This window comes from Telopea speciosissima, chromosome 10 (genome assembly GCF_018873765.1).
Source record: "Telopea speciosissima isolate NSW1024214 ecotype Mountain lineage chromosome 10, Tspe_v1, whole genome shotgun sequence".
NCBI lineage: Eukaryota > Viridiplantae > Streptophyta > Magnoliopsida > Proteales > Proteaceae > Telopea > Telopea speciosissima.
This window is the reverse complement of record NC_057925.1, coordinates 19,016,538-19,034,186: the sequence shown is the minus strand read 5'-3', so window position 1 is coordinate 19,034,186 and position 17,649 is coordinate 19,016,538. Positions and strand designations below refer to the sequence as shown.

The 17,649-nt window shown below is 41.5% G+C and overlaps 1 protein-coding gene across 1 annotated transcript; it reads left to right on the top strand.

Moving 5' to 3' along the window:
- The first annotated feature begins 971 nt into the window (after positions 1-971).
- Positions 972-2,157, top strand: LOC122643091 (wall-associated receptor kinase 1-like). The gene has a single exon (XM_043836726.1). It carries the CDS (start codon positions 1,128-1,130, stop codon positions 2,043-2,045), a length of 918 nt encoding a protein of 305 aa, XP_043692661.1. The 5' UTR covers positions 972-1,127; the 3' UTR covers positions 2,046-2,157.
- The last annotated feature ends 15,492 nt before the right edge of the window (positions 2,158-17,649 follow it).

The following is a 17,649-nucleotide window of genomic DNA, read 5'->3' as shown; positions in this document are numbered from 1 at the left end:
AGGAATATATTAAAATTAACAAAAAGAATCTGAGACCTATGATGCAGGCTAGCCCAACCAGGCCAACCCCCTAAGCAAGAAGCAGACCTCACCTATGACTTAGCATCCACCCCTTCACTTTTCAAAGTCTTCTCTTAGTAGGCAATGATGTGGAGAGTCCCTATTGTATGTCCTTTCAACTACCCTAGTGAAAAAATGACGTGGAAGTAAAGAAGATGTGAAATCTTTCAAATTTAAAGTGTTGTATGATTTGGCAGTGATGAAATGATATTTTGTTAAAGGTTAGTACAAGCAATTCTCCTAAACCAAGATGAGTTCTTCCCCTTGAACCTATAAGAGTTTGACATTGCAACATTGATGAAGTTTCATTCAATTCTAAAAGAATTGGAATTTTCTAATTCACTTGCATCTTAGAAGAGTTGTAAGAACTTGTTGGAGCTGCAATCATCCTAGAAGAGTTGCATTACAGCCCCATTTCATTCCATATCCATTTCTTTTTATTTTCAGAATTTTGTTCTTGCTCGTGCACCAAATTCATGAGAGATTTCGAGCATCTTACATTTAGTTTCTGAAGAAGACTTCTTCATAAACGTTGTAGCCATTTATCTTATCTCAAATCTCCATTTTGAAGCACCCTAAAAAAAGTTGTGAACCGAGAATTATCACCATTTTACTAATAGCATGCGAATATGTCTAGCTTAGCCTTTTTGTAATTAAGTTGTGCTTACTCTCCCAATCCAAGTTTCAGAAGCCGCAGTGGTGATTGCATCAACCTAACACATATATTAGTCATATTTAAAATGTTCCATTAGGATTTCGGATCCGGACCCAGAATTTGACTTCATAGTGAAAATTGGATTTGCACTTTTATATATATATATATATTTTTATATTATTCTGTAAATACAGTAGGTATGTCTAAATACTTAATTACTCTTGAATATCATTAGTATATTTATATAATAACACTCATGGAATCGTAGTAAATAAGCTTCTATAGAAATTCGCAGTTGTTCCTGTCGCTCAATTAGTGCATAATATAGGCTTCATGTGCACCCCAATTTTGAACCAACTTCTAGTATCTTTAATAAGCTTAATGTCTCCTAACAGGTAGTGGTTTGGGTTCCATGTTTCTACTTATTGGTAGTTTATTGGTTCTTGCTGTACTTCAAAAGAGAAAGGACAACAAACGCAAGCAGAAATTCTTCGAGCAAAATGGAGGTCTCTTGTTAACGCAAAAGCTTACTTCCCATGGAGGAAATGTTGAAGCTACCAAAATTTTTACAGAAAAAGAACTAGAGCAAGCAACTAACAACTATGCTGACAGTGAGATCCTTGGTCAAAGAGGGTACGGTACAGTATACAAAGGAATTCTACCTAAGGATAGGATTGTTGCCATTAAGAAATCAAAAGTAGTGGACAAGAGTCAGATTGAGCAATTCATAAATGAGCTGGTCATTCTTTCCAAAATTAACCATAGAAATGTAGTGAGGCTATTGGGTTGTTGCTTAGAGACTAAGGTTCCTATAATAGTGTATGAATTTGTGAGGAACAAAACCTTATACCACCATATCCATGGTGAGGTATGCAATTCTCAAATTTCATGGGATAATCGTCTAAAGATAGCTACGGAAACATCAGAGGCACTAGCTTATTTGCATTCTGCAGCTTCACCACCTATCATTCTCAAAGATATTAAGTCTACAAATATTTTATTGGACGATAATTATACGGCAAAGGTGCCAGACTTTGGTGCATCAAGATTGGTTCTTTTAGACCAAACTCAAATTGCTACACTAGTGCAAGGAACATGTGGGTACTTGGACCCAGAGTATATTCAATCAAGTCAACTCACAGAAAAGAGTGATGTTTATAGCTTTGGCGTAGTAATTGCAAAGTTATTAACTAGAAAGAAGGCAGTCTTTATTGATGATCAAACTGGTAGAGAGACAAATCTAGCTAAGCATTTTGTCACTTCATTCAAAGGGGGTAGTGTTTGGAAAATTATAAATGATCGGGTCATGACTGAAGGGAGCAAAGAATAACTCCAAGAAGTCATAAAACTCGCAGAAAAATGTTTAAAAGGAACAGGGGAAGAAAGACCAACAATGATGGAAGTGGCAAAAGAGCTACGGGAGTTGATAAGGTATCAGAGGAATCCTTGGGTCGCACACAACATCGAGGAGGTGGAATGTTTGCTTGGTGAATCATCAGACATGTATAGTCACAAGACTCACAACACTACAAGGTATGATAGTGTGAGTAATCCAATGACAATATCAATAGATGGTGGGAGGTGATTGTACTTGTTAAGATATCATTGGAAACTTCCTTCCTTAGTTTCATTTTTAGTCTTGTGTTCCGTGGTATGGTTCATGCTAGTTGTCGTTTTGAAATAAGTATAGTTTCTAAGTTGTAACAAATAGTGAATGGAAGCCTTGCTTGTTGTAATAATAGCAATCTATATATAGTTTGCTTAGATTCTAATTTGTGTTGAAGATAAATAAAGGGAATGTTTGGGAGACCCAGGGTCAGCCATCAGGACCACCTCCCCCCCACTCCCCCCCCCCCCCCCAAAAAAAAAGCACTACAAAAACTGCCTATAAATATTTAGAATAATATATGTTTTTTCGTAGAATCAAATAGCAATTGATGATAGATCAATTGATTATAAATTACAGGTTCCTTAGGGATTTTAATCCTCTAACATTCTCTAAAGTGTGCACTAAGGTAGTTCGGCATGGAGATGTCGACACCTGGCAGCTAGGACATCCAATGTAAAATCCGTGCCTAAAATCAAGTCTAATTTAAACTCTGTGTAGGTCTGGCAGCGGAGTACATCGGAGACATGTGGGCTATGATACTCAAGACATCACATAAGATCATTGATCGGATGACGGGAGGAACTATCAAAGAAAGGTTCATTGACAAGGATAGGGGAAGATTTGTCGAGTGTGAATTTGTAGATTACCCTCCAATTATATGCTCGGAGCAGGAAGAGAGCCACAGACGATATCTGAAACCACTTTCGGATGACTAGTGATAAGTAATTTACCATGACCTATTCAACTTAACCATACATGGTAGCTAATACATTTGAACCATTTAAATCATTGCAACGAAGCCCGTGTATGTGTGTATACAAGAGCACTGAGGAAAACCCGAGTCAATTGAAGCTTTCAGCACTTGAGTAGCATGAGCAACCGCATGTGTTGTCAGGCCTAGAAAATGGCTTTTTGCTTGTGAGACTCACATGGGTTTGAGTGGGACCCACCCCCTATGGACCATGGTGTGTGAGGCACACCTAGGTTACCTGTACTCTTAGAACACCTAGTCTGTGGTCCACATAGTCCAAATAGTGATTTAGAGTGATTTAAATGGGACTTTAAAACTTACCAGCCAAACGGGCCTCCGTAAGGCTCATGTCTATTTATAGACATACACATGAGTTTCTCAAACTCATTTCATTTCTCCAACACTTAAAATCTGAGGACGAAGAAGGAAAGGAAGGGGAACCCCCTTGCTGTCCTCATCTCTTGCTCATCCGCCCCCCCCCCTTCCCTTCTCAGCCATCCTCCTCTTTACTACCAACCAAGAAAAGGGAACTGTGGGGAGGGAGAAAAGAAAAAGAGAAAAGGAAAAGGAAATAATAAGGAGGAGGAGACTTAAAGAAAGCTCACCTAGCCTTGGCCCTTGCCCTATTTGGTAAGTGCATTCATCTCTCTCTCTCCTCCTTTCATTTTATTCAACCTAGGGTTTGAGACCTAGGTTAGGGTTTGGAGTCCATAGCCTTTGGGCTTTGTATGAGTGTTGTTTACGGCTTCAAATGGAGCCTTCACACTCCATTTACTACCCCTCTCCTACCCTATTTAAGACCCAACAAACCTTATATGTTTGGAAGGTATAAATTTTGGGATTTGGATTTCAAACCCAATATAGGTATTATACTATGTGTTAGGATGATCCCTTGGGTGTAGGAAGGTTCCCTAACCAACCCCCCCCCCTTGACTCACATGAACTCAGCCCCTGATGGAGCTCGAGCCCTAGCTGAAACACAACAATTGGGCTTGTACGGCTGATCAATCCATCAACCGCACAGATTTGCAGCTTCTGCCTCCATCAACCACATAAGGCAGTCTAGCAACTGTCAAGGGGCAGATCATGGGGATCTTTTTCATGGCCATGTACATACATGTTACACCTCTAATATGAGACTTGTACCTTCGGTGAGGTCGTACGGGCATGTGGAAGTCCGAATTTGGAATCAACGCACCGAGTCAAGAAGACTAGGTAAGTGGGTTGGATTTTGAACTTATTTTACGGAGTGTTATAAGTATGGATTGTATGCGTGTTGCACTTCATGTATGCCTAGAGTTTTGTGCCTAGTTTCATCATTCTTGTTACATTAAATACTTAATAACACTCACTATGCTTGCTCAGTGTGATATTTAATACTCACCTTACATCCCTTCGATTAATGAACATGATAACCCTCACTATGTATGATTTACCTTAATGTTTTATTAATTCTCTCTATGTATGTTTATCTCACTTTAATGCTTAGAATCCTTTATATACACTTTGAATTATTATGTTGTGATGGTTGCGAATGTTGTGTGGAAATGAGATCCGAGAGCCGAGGGGAATGCTGAGCTCGTGATCGTCATACTGCCATATCATCAGGTTGCATTTAGACAAGGCTTTAGAAATGGGTTTCGGCATGGCCAATGGGGAATTCGGTGCCGTATTCATCGTATTCATTTGCATGTGTATGTCTACGCTTGAGGTGACGGGAGGACAGTATGGCCGATGGGGATTCAAATACTGTGATCGCTGGACTCATGCATACATGTATACATGTGAGAACTGTCATGTATACACTTTGAATTATTATGTAAGAAAAAATTCTGGAATGAACAGCAGCTGCCTAACGCAGTTGGTGAGCTATGGTGCGCTTCATGCCCATGCTCACTAGGAGGTCTCGAGTTCGAGTCTCCTGGTTGTTACCTTCTCCCCTCCCCAGTCCCCCCTTATATATGGGTGCGTCTGTTTGTATGAGTTTGAGTTTTGCAACCAAACATTTTTATCCCTTATAAGTTGACATGTCAGTTGGTTAAAAGGGCTAAATGTAAATGGAATCCTTCCAATTCTTTGAGTTGTCACTTTTCATCTCAAAGTCGCTACCCATAGACTTCATCTCAAACTTCATCTTCTCTGAAAGATGCGAGGATGGCCTCAATCTCGTCTATAAGGGCCGTACAACAACCAAAGTGACAACTGTCGACCCTGCTACCATTACTGCTAGAGGACTCAAACTTAATCTTCTCCGAGAGCGGCAAGCAATATAAATTATGATTTCAGAAGGAAACAATGGTGGAAAGAAAAGGGAAAAATCTAAAAAATAAAAAATGGAATTGTTGTTAATTAATCCTGACCGTGCTGATGTGGTCGACCTATAAGACAAGCTAAGAATGGTCGGATGGCTGCGAGGTTAACTCGTGGTAACTCTGATGGTTTAGTCAGTATCGGACAACAATAAATATGAGAGAAAATGTGGTAAGAGTCATAAATGTGAATACCTACCTCCATCAGACATTGTTCCTTATATAGTCTGGGTCGGTTTGTATTACGACCCGACTGAGTGGATGGTGAACTGTTATAGTCGGTAGTGCTAAGTTGTCTTGGAAGGGAGTAGAAGAAGTGATATTTTAGTTACAGCAGTGACGAGGGACCCACATGGTCAAAGGCATATTGGAAGGCCCTTCTAATATGCTGACATTTGTCCGAGTATATTTTTGTATGTATCATAGGACCCCAACCCCTTGGCTTGATAAGAAGGGAAGGGAGTAAAATAAGAAGAAATGGGAGAATGATAAGATAAGTATGCCATATTTGAGAAAATATCCGGTAGATAATGGTCGGCATTGATGACGTGTTTTGTCGAGCATGGGTTTAGCAAGCATTTGGATGCTTGATAGCAAATATTTGGCTGCGATACCATGGTTTTTCCAAGGAGAATTAATCTGAGCGTTTGGGTGCTCGGCAGCTAATGCTCGGCTTCGATGCTGTTGTATGCCGAGGAAAATTGATCCGAGTGTTTGGACGCTCGGTAGCTAATGCCTATCGTCGACGTTGTGGTATGCCGAGGAAAATTGATCCGAGCATTTGGACGCTCGGCAGCTAATGCCCGGCATCGACGCCATGGTATGCCGAGGAAAATTAATCCGAGCATTTGGATGCTTGGTAGCTAATGCCTGACTTCAATGTCGTGGTATACCGAGTAAAATGATCCCAACGTTTAGATGCTCAGTAGCTAATGCCCGACTTCGATGCCTTGGTATGCCAAGTAAAATGATTTGAGAGTTTTGGCACTCATTAGCTAATGCCAGCTTTGACGCCATGGTACTTCGAGGGAAATTGATCCACTGTGTTTGAGCGCTCCAAAGCTAATGCCTGGCTTCGATGCTGTGGTATGTCGAGTAAAATGATCCGAGCATTTGGGTGCTCGACAGCTAATGCCTGGCTTCAATGTCGTGTTATACCGAGGAAAATTGATCCTAGCGTTTCGGTGATTGGCAACTAATGCTCGGCTTCGATGTCGTTGTAGGCCAAGGGAAATTGATCCGAGCATTTGGGTGCTTGATAGCTAATACCTGGCTTCAATGCCATGGTATGTCGAGTAAAATGATCCCAGCATTTGTACACTCGTCAGCTAATGCCTGGATTTGATGTTGTGGTAGGCCGAGGGAAATGGTCCAAGTGTTTAAGAGCTAGGCAGTTAATGCCCGGCTTCGGTGCTATGGTAGGACGAGGGAAATGGTCCAAGCATTATGATGCTCAGTACCAAAATTTTTGAAAGTAATGGTAGAACTGCCTGACTGCTTTTGGATGAGCATGTCAATCCGTGTAATGGAATTTATTAATTTTGCTTTGAGGTATATGATTGATAGATATAGCAAAACATGGTGATGATATTACAGTTTGTTGGAACCACCCAAAAAGAATATTAAATGTATCAGAATGAAATATCAAGGATTTTGAAAATTGAAAAAAATCTTGTTGATATGACATTTCGGTTTTCGAGGAGTCGTGTCACTATGCACTATAATTAATAATGTAAGTGGCAGTAGGAGGTAGCAAAATTTAAAATTTGAATATTTGGTGAAAAGATGTTTCATTTTTTAAGAAGCGAGCATGCCTAGAGGGATGGAGATAACTTCTTTAAAAGGGACTGAGAATGGCCACAGTAATTCATTCTGAAGATTGTAGCGACTAAGGGTTGCCCAGAGTAAATTGGAGTCAAGTGTTCGATTGTTTGGAGAGAATTTGAGTTTGTATTAGATCGTAGTCAGTAGCTGTTTTTCTTGTCCTTTGCTCCACTTTTATTTTTTCTTTCTCTCTTCTTTTTTGAAAATGTCTTCATTTGCAAAAATCATGCCCCGTCATGACGAATCGTCGTCATCAAGTGGATCTACCACCAACTCGTCTTCCGACTCGAACGAATCGATGGAGAGTGATGTTGTGGCAACTATTTTGAAGAGCTGGCAGAAGCCGTGGCCATAGCCAATCAACCGCTGTAAGTGGATGCGATGAAGGAGTTTCCCAAATTGAAGGCCTTTGATATGGATCGGATAAAAGTGGTGTGTGTGATTCTGGATTCATATGAGCTGAGACTACCCTTGGATTCCGAGCGGGTGTGTTTTAGAAAGTATAGTGACATTTGTTTTTATGAAGATCATTTTAAGATTCGATTTCGTTTGCTTATTTATGAACTATACACGAGCATTTTTAGGCATTATGGGGTTGTTCCCACACAACTAGCACCCAACTAGTTTAGGAGTGTAAGCGCATTTGTATCTTGTGTAAAGCAATTCGGGGGAACCATCCATAGAATTATTTAATAATTATTTTTTGATCCATCCGTTACCTAAGGGAGACAGATGGTTTTATTTTCAGGCAAGAAAGCACATGAAGTTCTTAAATAGACATATTTCAAAGGTACCGCAATGGAAGAATATGTTTTTTCTTTATAAAGTCCAGTATCGGATTTCCCTTTAGTACGATTTGGGCGGAGCCGGTGATAAAAGATGAAAATAAGCTTATGGAACTGAGTATCGTGGATTCCACTATTTCGGGGAGGATCCAACGGTCGAAGATCGGTTGGTAAAACATGATCATATAAAGATGGAATCGTTTCTTCTTCGATACGAGCTCAGCTCGGGTGAGCATTCCGGAGAAGTTTCTGTTTGGTTGGTTATGTTTTAAGAGATGTATGTTAAAATTGGTTTGTTTTTATGCAATTACGATGGATCTAGAAGAGTTGAAACGAAGGAATGCCGAGAAGAATGAAGAGGCAAAGAAAAGGAAGGAAGAGGAGAGAGTGGAAAGACGGAAAAGAAAGAAGAAAGACCGAAAAGAAAGAAGAAAACCGAGAAAAAAGGGCGGAGTAATAAGAGTAAGAAGCAGAAAGGCATAATACGTGAGGACCCAAAGCAAGTGATGCAAGCATTGGGAGTGGCGCATGGGGGGTCACGAGGAGATCCCGGATAAGGCAACGAGGAAATGACCGGCAGGGGTCGGTCCCATGAGCACACTCCACATTTTGAGAGGGGGGATGTACCATTTATTCCGGCCTGGAATCTGAGAACGAGAGATGTAGCCTGGCTGGTCCCCAATCTGGTAAGGAGTTTGTTTATGAAGGACGGCTTCCTGCGAACCATGAAAGAATGTCATGCATATCGACCATGCACCTGGCGTCATCCTTGTATGTGGCAATCGCAGGGGTAAGTATAAATGTGAGTTTGTTCATCATAACTAAGAGTAAACAAATATATCTGTAGTGATGGTATATTGATGTCGTTTTTGTTTTCGTGTTGTGTAGGGCTACTGTGCTAGAGTTGTTGCATACGAGTGAGTCTGTGGCGCGGATGGAGCAATCGGTGAAATTGTTATCAAAAACCACAAAGGATTTAGAGTTGGTGAAGAAGGAGAAGGGGGATATAGAGGAAAAGAACCTAAAATGATCGAAGATTTTCAGAAGATGAAACTAGAGAGGCATGATGCGATAAAGGCTACGGGAGAGGGGAAGGAGCGAGTCATAGAGGAGTTTAAGATGTCTAAGGAATAGGCGGAAGTAATAGGTTTTAAAAAATGTCCGCATCAGTTTGAGATTATGTCTGTCGTGAATATGGAAGAAGAAGAAGATGATGAAGAAGATGATGAAGAAGAAGATGACTAAGAGGAGGATGTAACTTGGGAAGCTATGAGAAGACCTCCATATAGGTTCTGTTGAGTATTAGTTTTGGTTTGCAGGGCTGTTTATATTACAGTGCCTTGAACTTGTACTCTGTAATTTACTTTACTTCTCATTACTAATACACACATTGCTGATCTTTAGCAAAAAAAAATGAAAAGGAGGATGACGACCAAACTTCCAACCATGAAATCTCACCCACTCTAGGGAAGCATATGGGTGAAGGAGGCGAGGATAGTTTGGGAAGTGAATAGGTGCCAAAGTAAAATTCCTAGGGCACATTTATGTTCTATTATTTTGTTCGTTTTGAAGAGATAATGTAAATGTTTGAATAGAGCTGATTTTTTATGTAATTGTGGAAGATAAATGAATGAAGCTTTTTGGTTTAGATAAGCATTGTTGTGCATAATTTATGGTAAAAAAAAAAGATGTTGGAACGTTGCATGGTAAGCTTTAGATTGAGTAAAGTGTCGTATAAATATTGGAGAGCACCCATAGCATAATGAAATGAAAAAAGGGGTATGTGCATTTTAATGCTCGGTAGCTAATGCTCGGCGTCCAATACCATAGTGTAAATTGGTCCGAGCATTTAGATGCTTGGGTGATAATGCTCAGCGTAAAATGCCATTTGTAAAATGAATCCGAGCATTTGGATGCTCGGCAGGTAAAGCTCGGCTTCAAATGTCGTAGCATAAATTGGTCGAGCGTTTGGATGCTCGGCAACTAATGCTTAGCTGAAAATGTCATTGGTAAAGAATCTGAGTGTTTGGATGCTCGGTAGGTAATGCTTGGCTTCAATTGCCGTAACATAAATTGATCCAAGCATTTGGGCGCTCGACAGCTAATGTCGGCTTAAAATGCTGTTGGTAAAATGAATCCGAGCATTTGGATGCTCGGCTTCAAATGTTGTAACATAAATTGATCCAAGTGTTTGGGCGCCTCAGCAGCAATTGCCTGGCTTAAAATACCGCTGGTAAAATGAATCCGAGCACCTAGATGCTCGGTAGGTAATGCTTGGCTTCAAATGTCATAGCATAGTCTGATTTTTTAATTCGTAATGATGTATACCGAACCTTGCAACTTTATAATTGAAGTTCATAAAAGATTACAAAGCAGAATTTGAAAAAGAGCCAACTAATTTCAAAAAAGGGGAAAATGTATATCTCCGTACCCCCCAAAGTGGCCAGATGATAGGTGCCAAGCCGAATCATTATGGTGACTTTGTATGATCCCTCCCAGTTGGGAGATAGGTTTCCTTGATTGCGGGGATTCGAGACTTTGAATTTGCAGAGAACAGATCGTCGGTCGCAAAGATTTGTTCTTTGACACAGGAATTGTAGTACTTGGTGATGCGACACTGATAGGCCAATAAGTGGTCATGAGATTGGTCTCGGATTTTTTCAAGAAGGTCAAGATTTGCCCGCAGGCCATCAGCATTTTGTAATTCATCAAAATGTTGGATGTGGAAAGAAGGCATGACAATTTCAAAAGGGATGACTGCTTCTGTGCCATAAGCTAATAAGAAAAGAGTGTCATCGGTGGTTGTTCAAATCATGGTGCGGTAGGCCCAAAGTATGCTCAATAGCTCATCGGCCCAAAGGCCCTTGGCATCATCTAGCTTTTTCTTGATTTCGTCGAGCAAGATGCGATTGGTCACCTCTGTTTGGCCGTTGGTCTGGGGATATCCAACGGAGGTATTACGATGTTGAATGCCATAAGTAGTACAAAATCCCTTGAATTTGGGATTAGCGAATTGCTTTCCGTTAACCGTGACTAAGATACAAGGGATGTCAAACCAATAAATGATCAAATCATGGAAAAATCCTCCATTTGTTCTTCTGTGATGGTGGCCAATGGTTCAGCTTCAACCCACTTCGTAAAATAATCAATACCCACAACGATAAACTTATGCTGACGAGAAGCCATGGGAAAAGGGCCAAGGATATTCATTCCCCACATAGCGAATGGTAAGGGGCTAGATATTGATGTCAAGGCAGTGGCAAGTTGATGAGAGATAGGCGCGAAGAAATGTCATTCAGGGCACTTACGAATAAAGGTGAGGGCTGATTGTTGTAGTTATGGTCAATAATATCCATGTTGGAGAAATTTCTGCGCGAGAGCCCTGCCCCCCAAGTGTTGGCCACATATTCCTTCATGGATTTTATGGAGAACATAGTCTACCTTAGTGGGGCGAAGACAATGTAAGCATGGGAGGGTTCTGCCTCTTTTGTAGAGAACGCCATTGATGATTGTAAAATTAGCAGATCGGACACGAACTTTCTTTGGCTCGAGCTTTGATGCCGAGAGGGTTCCATTGGTTAAATATGCCCAAATGGGGTGTAGCCAACTTGGTTCTTCATGGATTGGCAAAATAGTATTGGTGATGATGATGCTGGGTTGGGGTAGAGTCTCCATGTAGGCCATACAACCAAGTTCAATGAATTTAGAAGTGGTGACTTTAGACAATAAGTCAGCACTAATAATTTTTGACCGAGGAATTTGGTATAGAGTAAATGATTTAAAATTTGCAGCTTTGGATTGGACCTCCTTGAGGTAAGCTACCATGTGCGGTTCCTTCGCCTCGTAGTCTGTGTTAACCTAATGGACAACAAGTTGGGAATCACTGTGGGCTAAGAGATGAGTGACCATGACCACCTTGGCTAGCCAATAAGGCCTCATATTCAGCTTCATGTTGGATGCCAAAAAGGACAATCATAGGGCGTACTCAATTTGGAAGTTCTCGAGACTAGTAAGAACCAGTCCTGCACCATAGCCTCCAGAACTAGAAGAACCATCAACACGTAGGGTCCAAGTAATGCAGGGATTATTTGAAGGAGTACATTCTTCAGGATTTGTGCTTTGATAGCTGTCCTTGGTTGGTCCTTGATGTCAAACTCTCTAAGTTCGATAGCCCAATTGACGAGACGGCCCAAGAGATGAGGGCTTTGAAGAATGCGCTTCAAAGGCAAGTTTGTACGACAATGGTATATGATTGAAAGTAGGGCCAAAATTTCTGTCCTGCCATAATAATAGCATAAGCTGCCTTCTCGATCTACTTGTATCTAGTCTTAGCATCAAGTAAGACTCGGCTGACATAATAGATAGACCTCCGGACCTTATGTTGTTCAGGCATTAGAACTACGATGATCGCCACTGCTGAGATAGCTAAATAAAGATGTAATTCGTCGCCACTTTCAGGTCTTGCAAGGATTGTTTGAGAAGATAAATACTCCTTAAGTGTGAGAAATGTTGTTTCACATTCATTTGTCCAGATAAACTGCTTGGAGTGTTTAAGGGTTTTGAAAAATGGAAGGCATTTGTCAGCTGAATGGGATGTGAAATGTCCTAAAGCGGCCACTCATCCAGTTAGCTCTTGAACTTCTTTATCCATTCATGAAGACGCCATGTTCTGGAGGGCAGTAATTTTGGTAGGATTAGCTTCAATGCCTCTTATGGAGACAATGAAGCCAAGGAACTTTCTGGAGGTAACGCCGAAGGCACACTTTGTCGGATTCAACTTCATATCAAATTGACGGAGGACTTGGAAGGCGTCCTCGAGGTCTTTGAGGTGATCATAGGATCGTAAACTCTTGATAAGCATATCATCTACATAGACCTCCATGTTCCGCCCAATGAAGTACTTGAAAATCATATTAACAAGGCACTGATAAGTGGCATCGGTGTTCTTTAGACCAAAAGGCATAACCCCATAGCAATATTGGTTATCACTAGTAAGGAAAGCTATTTTTGGAATGTCCGGTCATACATTGTGATTTGATTATAGCCAGAATATGCATGCATGAAGATGAGCATTTTGTGTCCAGTCGTGGTGTCTATCAATTGATCAATATGAGGAAGAGGGTAGGTATCCTTAGGGCAAGCTTTATTGAGGTCCATGTAGTCGATGCAAATTCACCATTTTCCATTAGCTTTAGGGACCATCACTACATTGGCCAGCCACTCGGGATAAGCAATTTCTTTGATGAATCCAACGGAGAGAAGTTTTTGGACCTCTTCCCTAATTTGATCCTGTCTATCAAGGCCAAAGTTCTGAGCCTTTTGTTTGATGGGTTTACGCATCGAGTCGACACTCGGTTTATGCTCGATGACATGGCGAGCAATACCGGGCATGTCAAAGGCGCACCAAATGAAAACATCGGAATTTCCTCCAAGAAAAGCAATTATTTCTTACCGTTGGATCCCTTGAAGATGAGATCCGATCTGCATTTGTCGGGAGTGGTCATCATCCATAAGATCTATCATAAATAAATTGTCAGCTGGCTCTGCCCTGCTAGGCGTAGTGCCATCGCGCAGATCCTCAATGAGGATAGGCAATGCTTCGCCTACCTTTAATTTTCCTCAGAGAGAGGTAGCGTAACACTTTCTTGAGGCTAATTGATCTTCCTTACATTCGCCAATGCCATTAGGGCTAGGGAATTTCATCTTAAGATGAGGCATAGAAATTATGGCATTTAGGGTATTTAAACCGATGTGACCCAAAATGGCGTTATATGCAGACAGGACATTAACTCCCAGAAATGTGGACATTACCATAGACTGAAGATCACCAGATCCAACCGTGAGGGGGAGGCCGACTGATCCGAAAACTCTAACTGGGGAACCAAAAAATCCTTACAGGGGATACTAAACGGCTTTTAAACAATCACGACTAAGTCCCATACGCTCGTAGGTCTCCTCGAAGAGTATATCAGAACAACTTCCATTGTCAATTAGGATGCGCCTTACATCAAAATTGGCTATATTCATAGTCACTACCAAAGCGTCATCATGAGGAGACTAAATATTCCCGGTGTCCTGGTCAGAGAAGGAGATTGTTGGATAAGGTTTGCATTTCTTGTTAGTCATCTCCGTGATGTGAATGCTCTGAGCAAAGGCTTTGGCTTTGATTGAGGATGAAGAACTATCACCCACAGCTGATCCACCACTGATTGTGGAGATGATACCGGCCAGGCTATGAGGAATGGGTTTACTGCACTATCCGTTATTGGGTGGGTGATCATGTATCTGTTCATCTTCAAGATATTGTCCCTCGGGCTTTATCCGATCATTTCTTTGATCAAGCATCTTAGTCCTAGTTTGATTAGGAGGCACTTTTCGATCGCTACGACCAGATTCTTGGCAATCGTTACGCCGATTGTTAACATAATGATTGAGGTAGCCCCTATGAATAAGGCCTTCGATCTCACTCTTGAGGTTTCTGCATTCGTCAATATCATAGTCGTTCCTAATGTAGAATCTACAAAATTTTTATGGGTTACACCGACCCAGGTGATTGCCCATCTTTAGAGGCCAGTTGACGAACTTCTCATTTTGAATCTACATTAAGATCTGAGACCTGTTGTGAGTGAGTGGGGTATATCGGTCAAACACTTTCAAGGGCCTGGTAGCACGATGCCTTTTCGACCATGGCTTTTTTCGGTCATCATTTCGATCATCATGGTCTTCCTGCTCTGGTCTTTTCCTATCGGTTCATACTTGCGTATTTTGTTTCTAAGCATCCATGATTTCTGTGGCATTCATGAATTTTTCACATCGGACCAGTAGTTCATTCAGATCATCCGGCTCTTTCTTACACAATGAAAAGTTGAGATTAGGATCAGATATACAAGCTATGAGTGCAGCTTTGGCCACCGCGGGATCAAGGTCATCAATTTCCAATTTCATGGAGTTGAAGCAAGAAATGAAATCATGTAGGGATTCATTGGGCTTTTGAGACAAAGTAGTGAGGCTCGCAGAAGTTCTCTTATGGGTACGACTGCTTGTGAAGGTGGTGGCGAACGCAAGGCTGAGTTCACAAAAGACATGTATTGATTTAGGGGGAAGCTTGGTGAACCATGTTCTAGTTGCTCCTCGGAGAGTAGTAGGGAATGCGTGGCACATTATTGGATTGGATGTGCCACAATATGCCATGAGGGCATTGAATCCTTCCAAATGTTGGATGGGATCCGTGGTGCCATCATAGTATTCAAGGGTCGGCATATTGAAGCCTTTGGGCCGGGGAATGGAAACATGGAGATTTCATGTGATAATGCCGTTGTGCCACAAAAAATAGGTTTTTCAGCTTCGGCTTGAATTTGCATCATTTATTGCATTTGATCCTATAGCTGTTTGATCTGCTGGTGAAGGCCATTTATCAGAGATGGATCATTAGTTAGTTTGGCAGGGGAATCCTTGAGTTGGAATAATGCCTTTTTTGACTATCGCTTACTTTGAGCACGGCTCCTTTGATTGTTGTCGGGATCAGTTGAGGAAGACTGGCTATGATCACTGGCAGTGCACTTTAGACTTGTGGTGGAGAGTTTCTCTTTGGAATGTGCCTCTTCAACCGCCTGAGTGTTCTATTTGACAGTTGTGGTCAAGGCCAGAACTTGACGTTGGAGGGTATTGAATTGCGACTGGGTGACAATAGCTTGTGAGGTTTGAGGAACGCTCGATGATTTTGACGGGAGTGGTCTAGGCTCTTGCTTTGAGATGCTTGTCCTTGGCTTTTGCTCCCATGGCTGGTGCTTGGGAGCACCGCAGGATTTGGGGTGCGCAAGACAGGAGAAACATGGGTTATATTGTTTGCTATAGTGTTCTGATCTTCTTCTGGAGAGACTTCTTAGGCTGCATGAGGTTGTTGGGATGCTAAAGGTCGAGAGGCCTCGCTGTTTACCATCCCTGGTATTCGTGGGTTGGTATATTAATGTTCTGGTGATTCCCACTGACGACAACAATCTGTTGTTGCTTAATCCTGACCATGCTAATGTGGTCGACCTATAAGACAAGCTGAGAATGGTCGGATGATCACGAGGTTAAGTCGTGGTAATTCTGATGGTTTAGTCAGTATTAAACAACAGTAAATATGATAGAAAATGTGGTAAGAGTCATAAATGTGAATGCCTACCTCCATCAGATACTGTTCCTTATATAGTCTGGGTCGGTTTATATTATGACCCGACTGAGTGGATGGTGAACTGTTATAGTTCGTGGAGCCTAGTCGTCTTGAAAGGGAGTAGAAGATGTGATATTTTAGTTACATCAGTGATGAGGGACCCACATGGTCAAAGGCATATTGGAAGGCCCTTCTAATATGCTGCCATCTGTCTGAGTATATTTTTGTATCTATTAGGAATCTTCACCAATCTCCTATAAGGTGGAGGCTCGAGAAGATGAGACAGGAAGTCACATTCCTTAGTAGTAGCTTCTAGTCTTGAATTGGAACTGAAAAAGCAAAGTAGAGTTTTGTTTGTTGCCAATTATCAATACCATACGGTTATACCATCAAGATTTTCTTCTCCAACAGATTTGGAAACTCATAAGCATATGTGATATTGAATTATGTCACATGTGAAATGGAAATTGCCTAAGATCTCCTAGCTGATTTGGAATCCATTCTCCTATGTAAATACATTATTCTATGTGATATCATTTCTTGTATAGATCAACTAGGCTGTAATCTATTTATATCTCCATTGCATAATCAATCAATCTAAGGAAAATATACTCTTGACATGGTATCCAGAGACTAAGGTGCTCCAACGAGCTTGGTTATTCATCTTCCCAAATTTTTTTTTTTTATTACTTCTTCTCCATGGCTGGGAAGGATCAACATGACTACACTTCTGAAGTTTCATCTCCCACGACTCCATCTTCTCTCACACCTTCCTTCAATCAGGCTCACCACTATATCTCCATCAAACTCACATCCAAAAATTTCTTGTTTTGGCAAACTCAAATCAAACCATTCCTTGATGGCCAAGAATTATTTGGCTACCTTGACGGCACCACCACATGCCCCCACTGATGCTACTATTGTTGCTGCCTGGCGACACCAGGATTCTCTCATCCGTAGTCTTCTCATTGCTTCCCTGTCTGAGGAGGTATTCCCCCTTGTTATTGGCAAGCGCACAAGCCATGAGATCTGGCAGACCCTCTCCATGACTTTCTCCTCTCCTTCTGAGAGTCGCATTATGTTCCTCACCCTTGCTCTCCAGGACATTGAATAAAAGGCTCATGAGCCTATATCTCAATATCTCCAACGTGCAAAGTCTCTTTCTAAAGAACTAAGTGCTGCAGGACATCCTCTGCATCCTCATGCATTTAATCTACATATTTATCGTGGCCTCAAGGAGGATTTTTGTGCCATGGTGTCGTCTCTTCTGACTCAAACAGATCTGATCTCTTATGATGACTTGCACGGTATGTTGCTAAGCCATGAATTCCTGCATGGTTCATCACTCTCAAAATTGTCGGTCAATGACTCTTCTTCATCAACCACTGCTCCAACGGCTAAAACTGTGCAGTGTTCCCCTCACACCACCATGCCCACCTCTATGCCTACTTCTTATGGGGGTCGTGGTGGCCGCATGGGCCGTGGCCATGGGGGTCGTTGT

Coding starts and splice junctions, on each gene's coding strand:
- LOC122643091 (XM_043836726.1), top strand. CDS start 1,128: ATGTTTCTACTTATTGGTAGTTTATTGGTTCTTGCTGTACTTCAAAAG.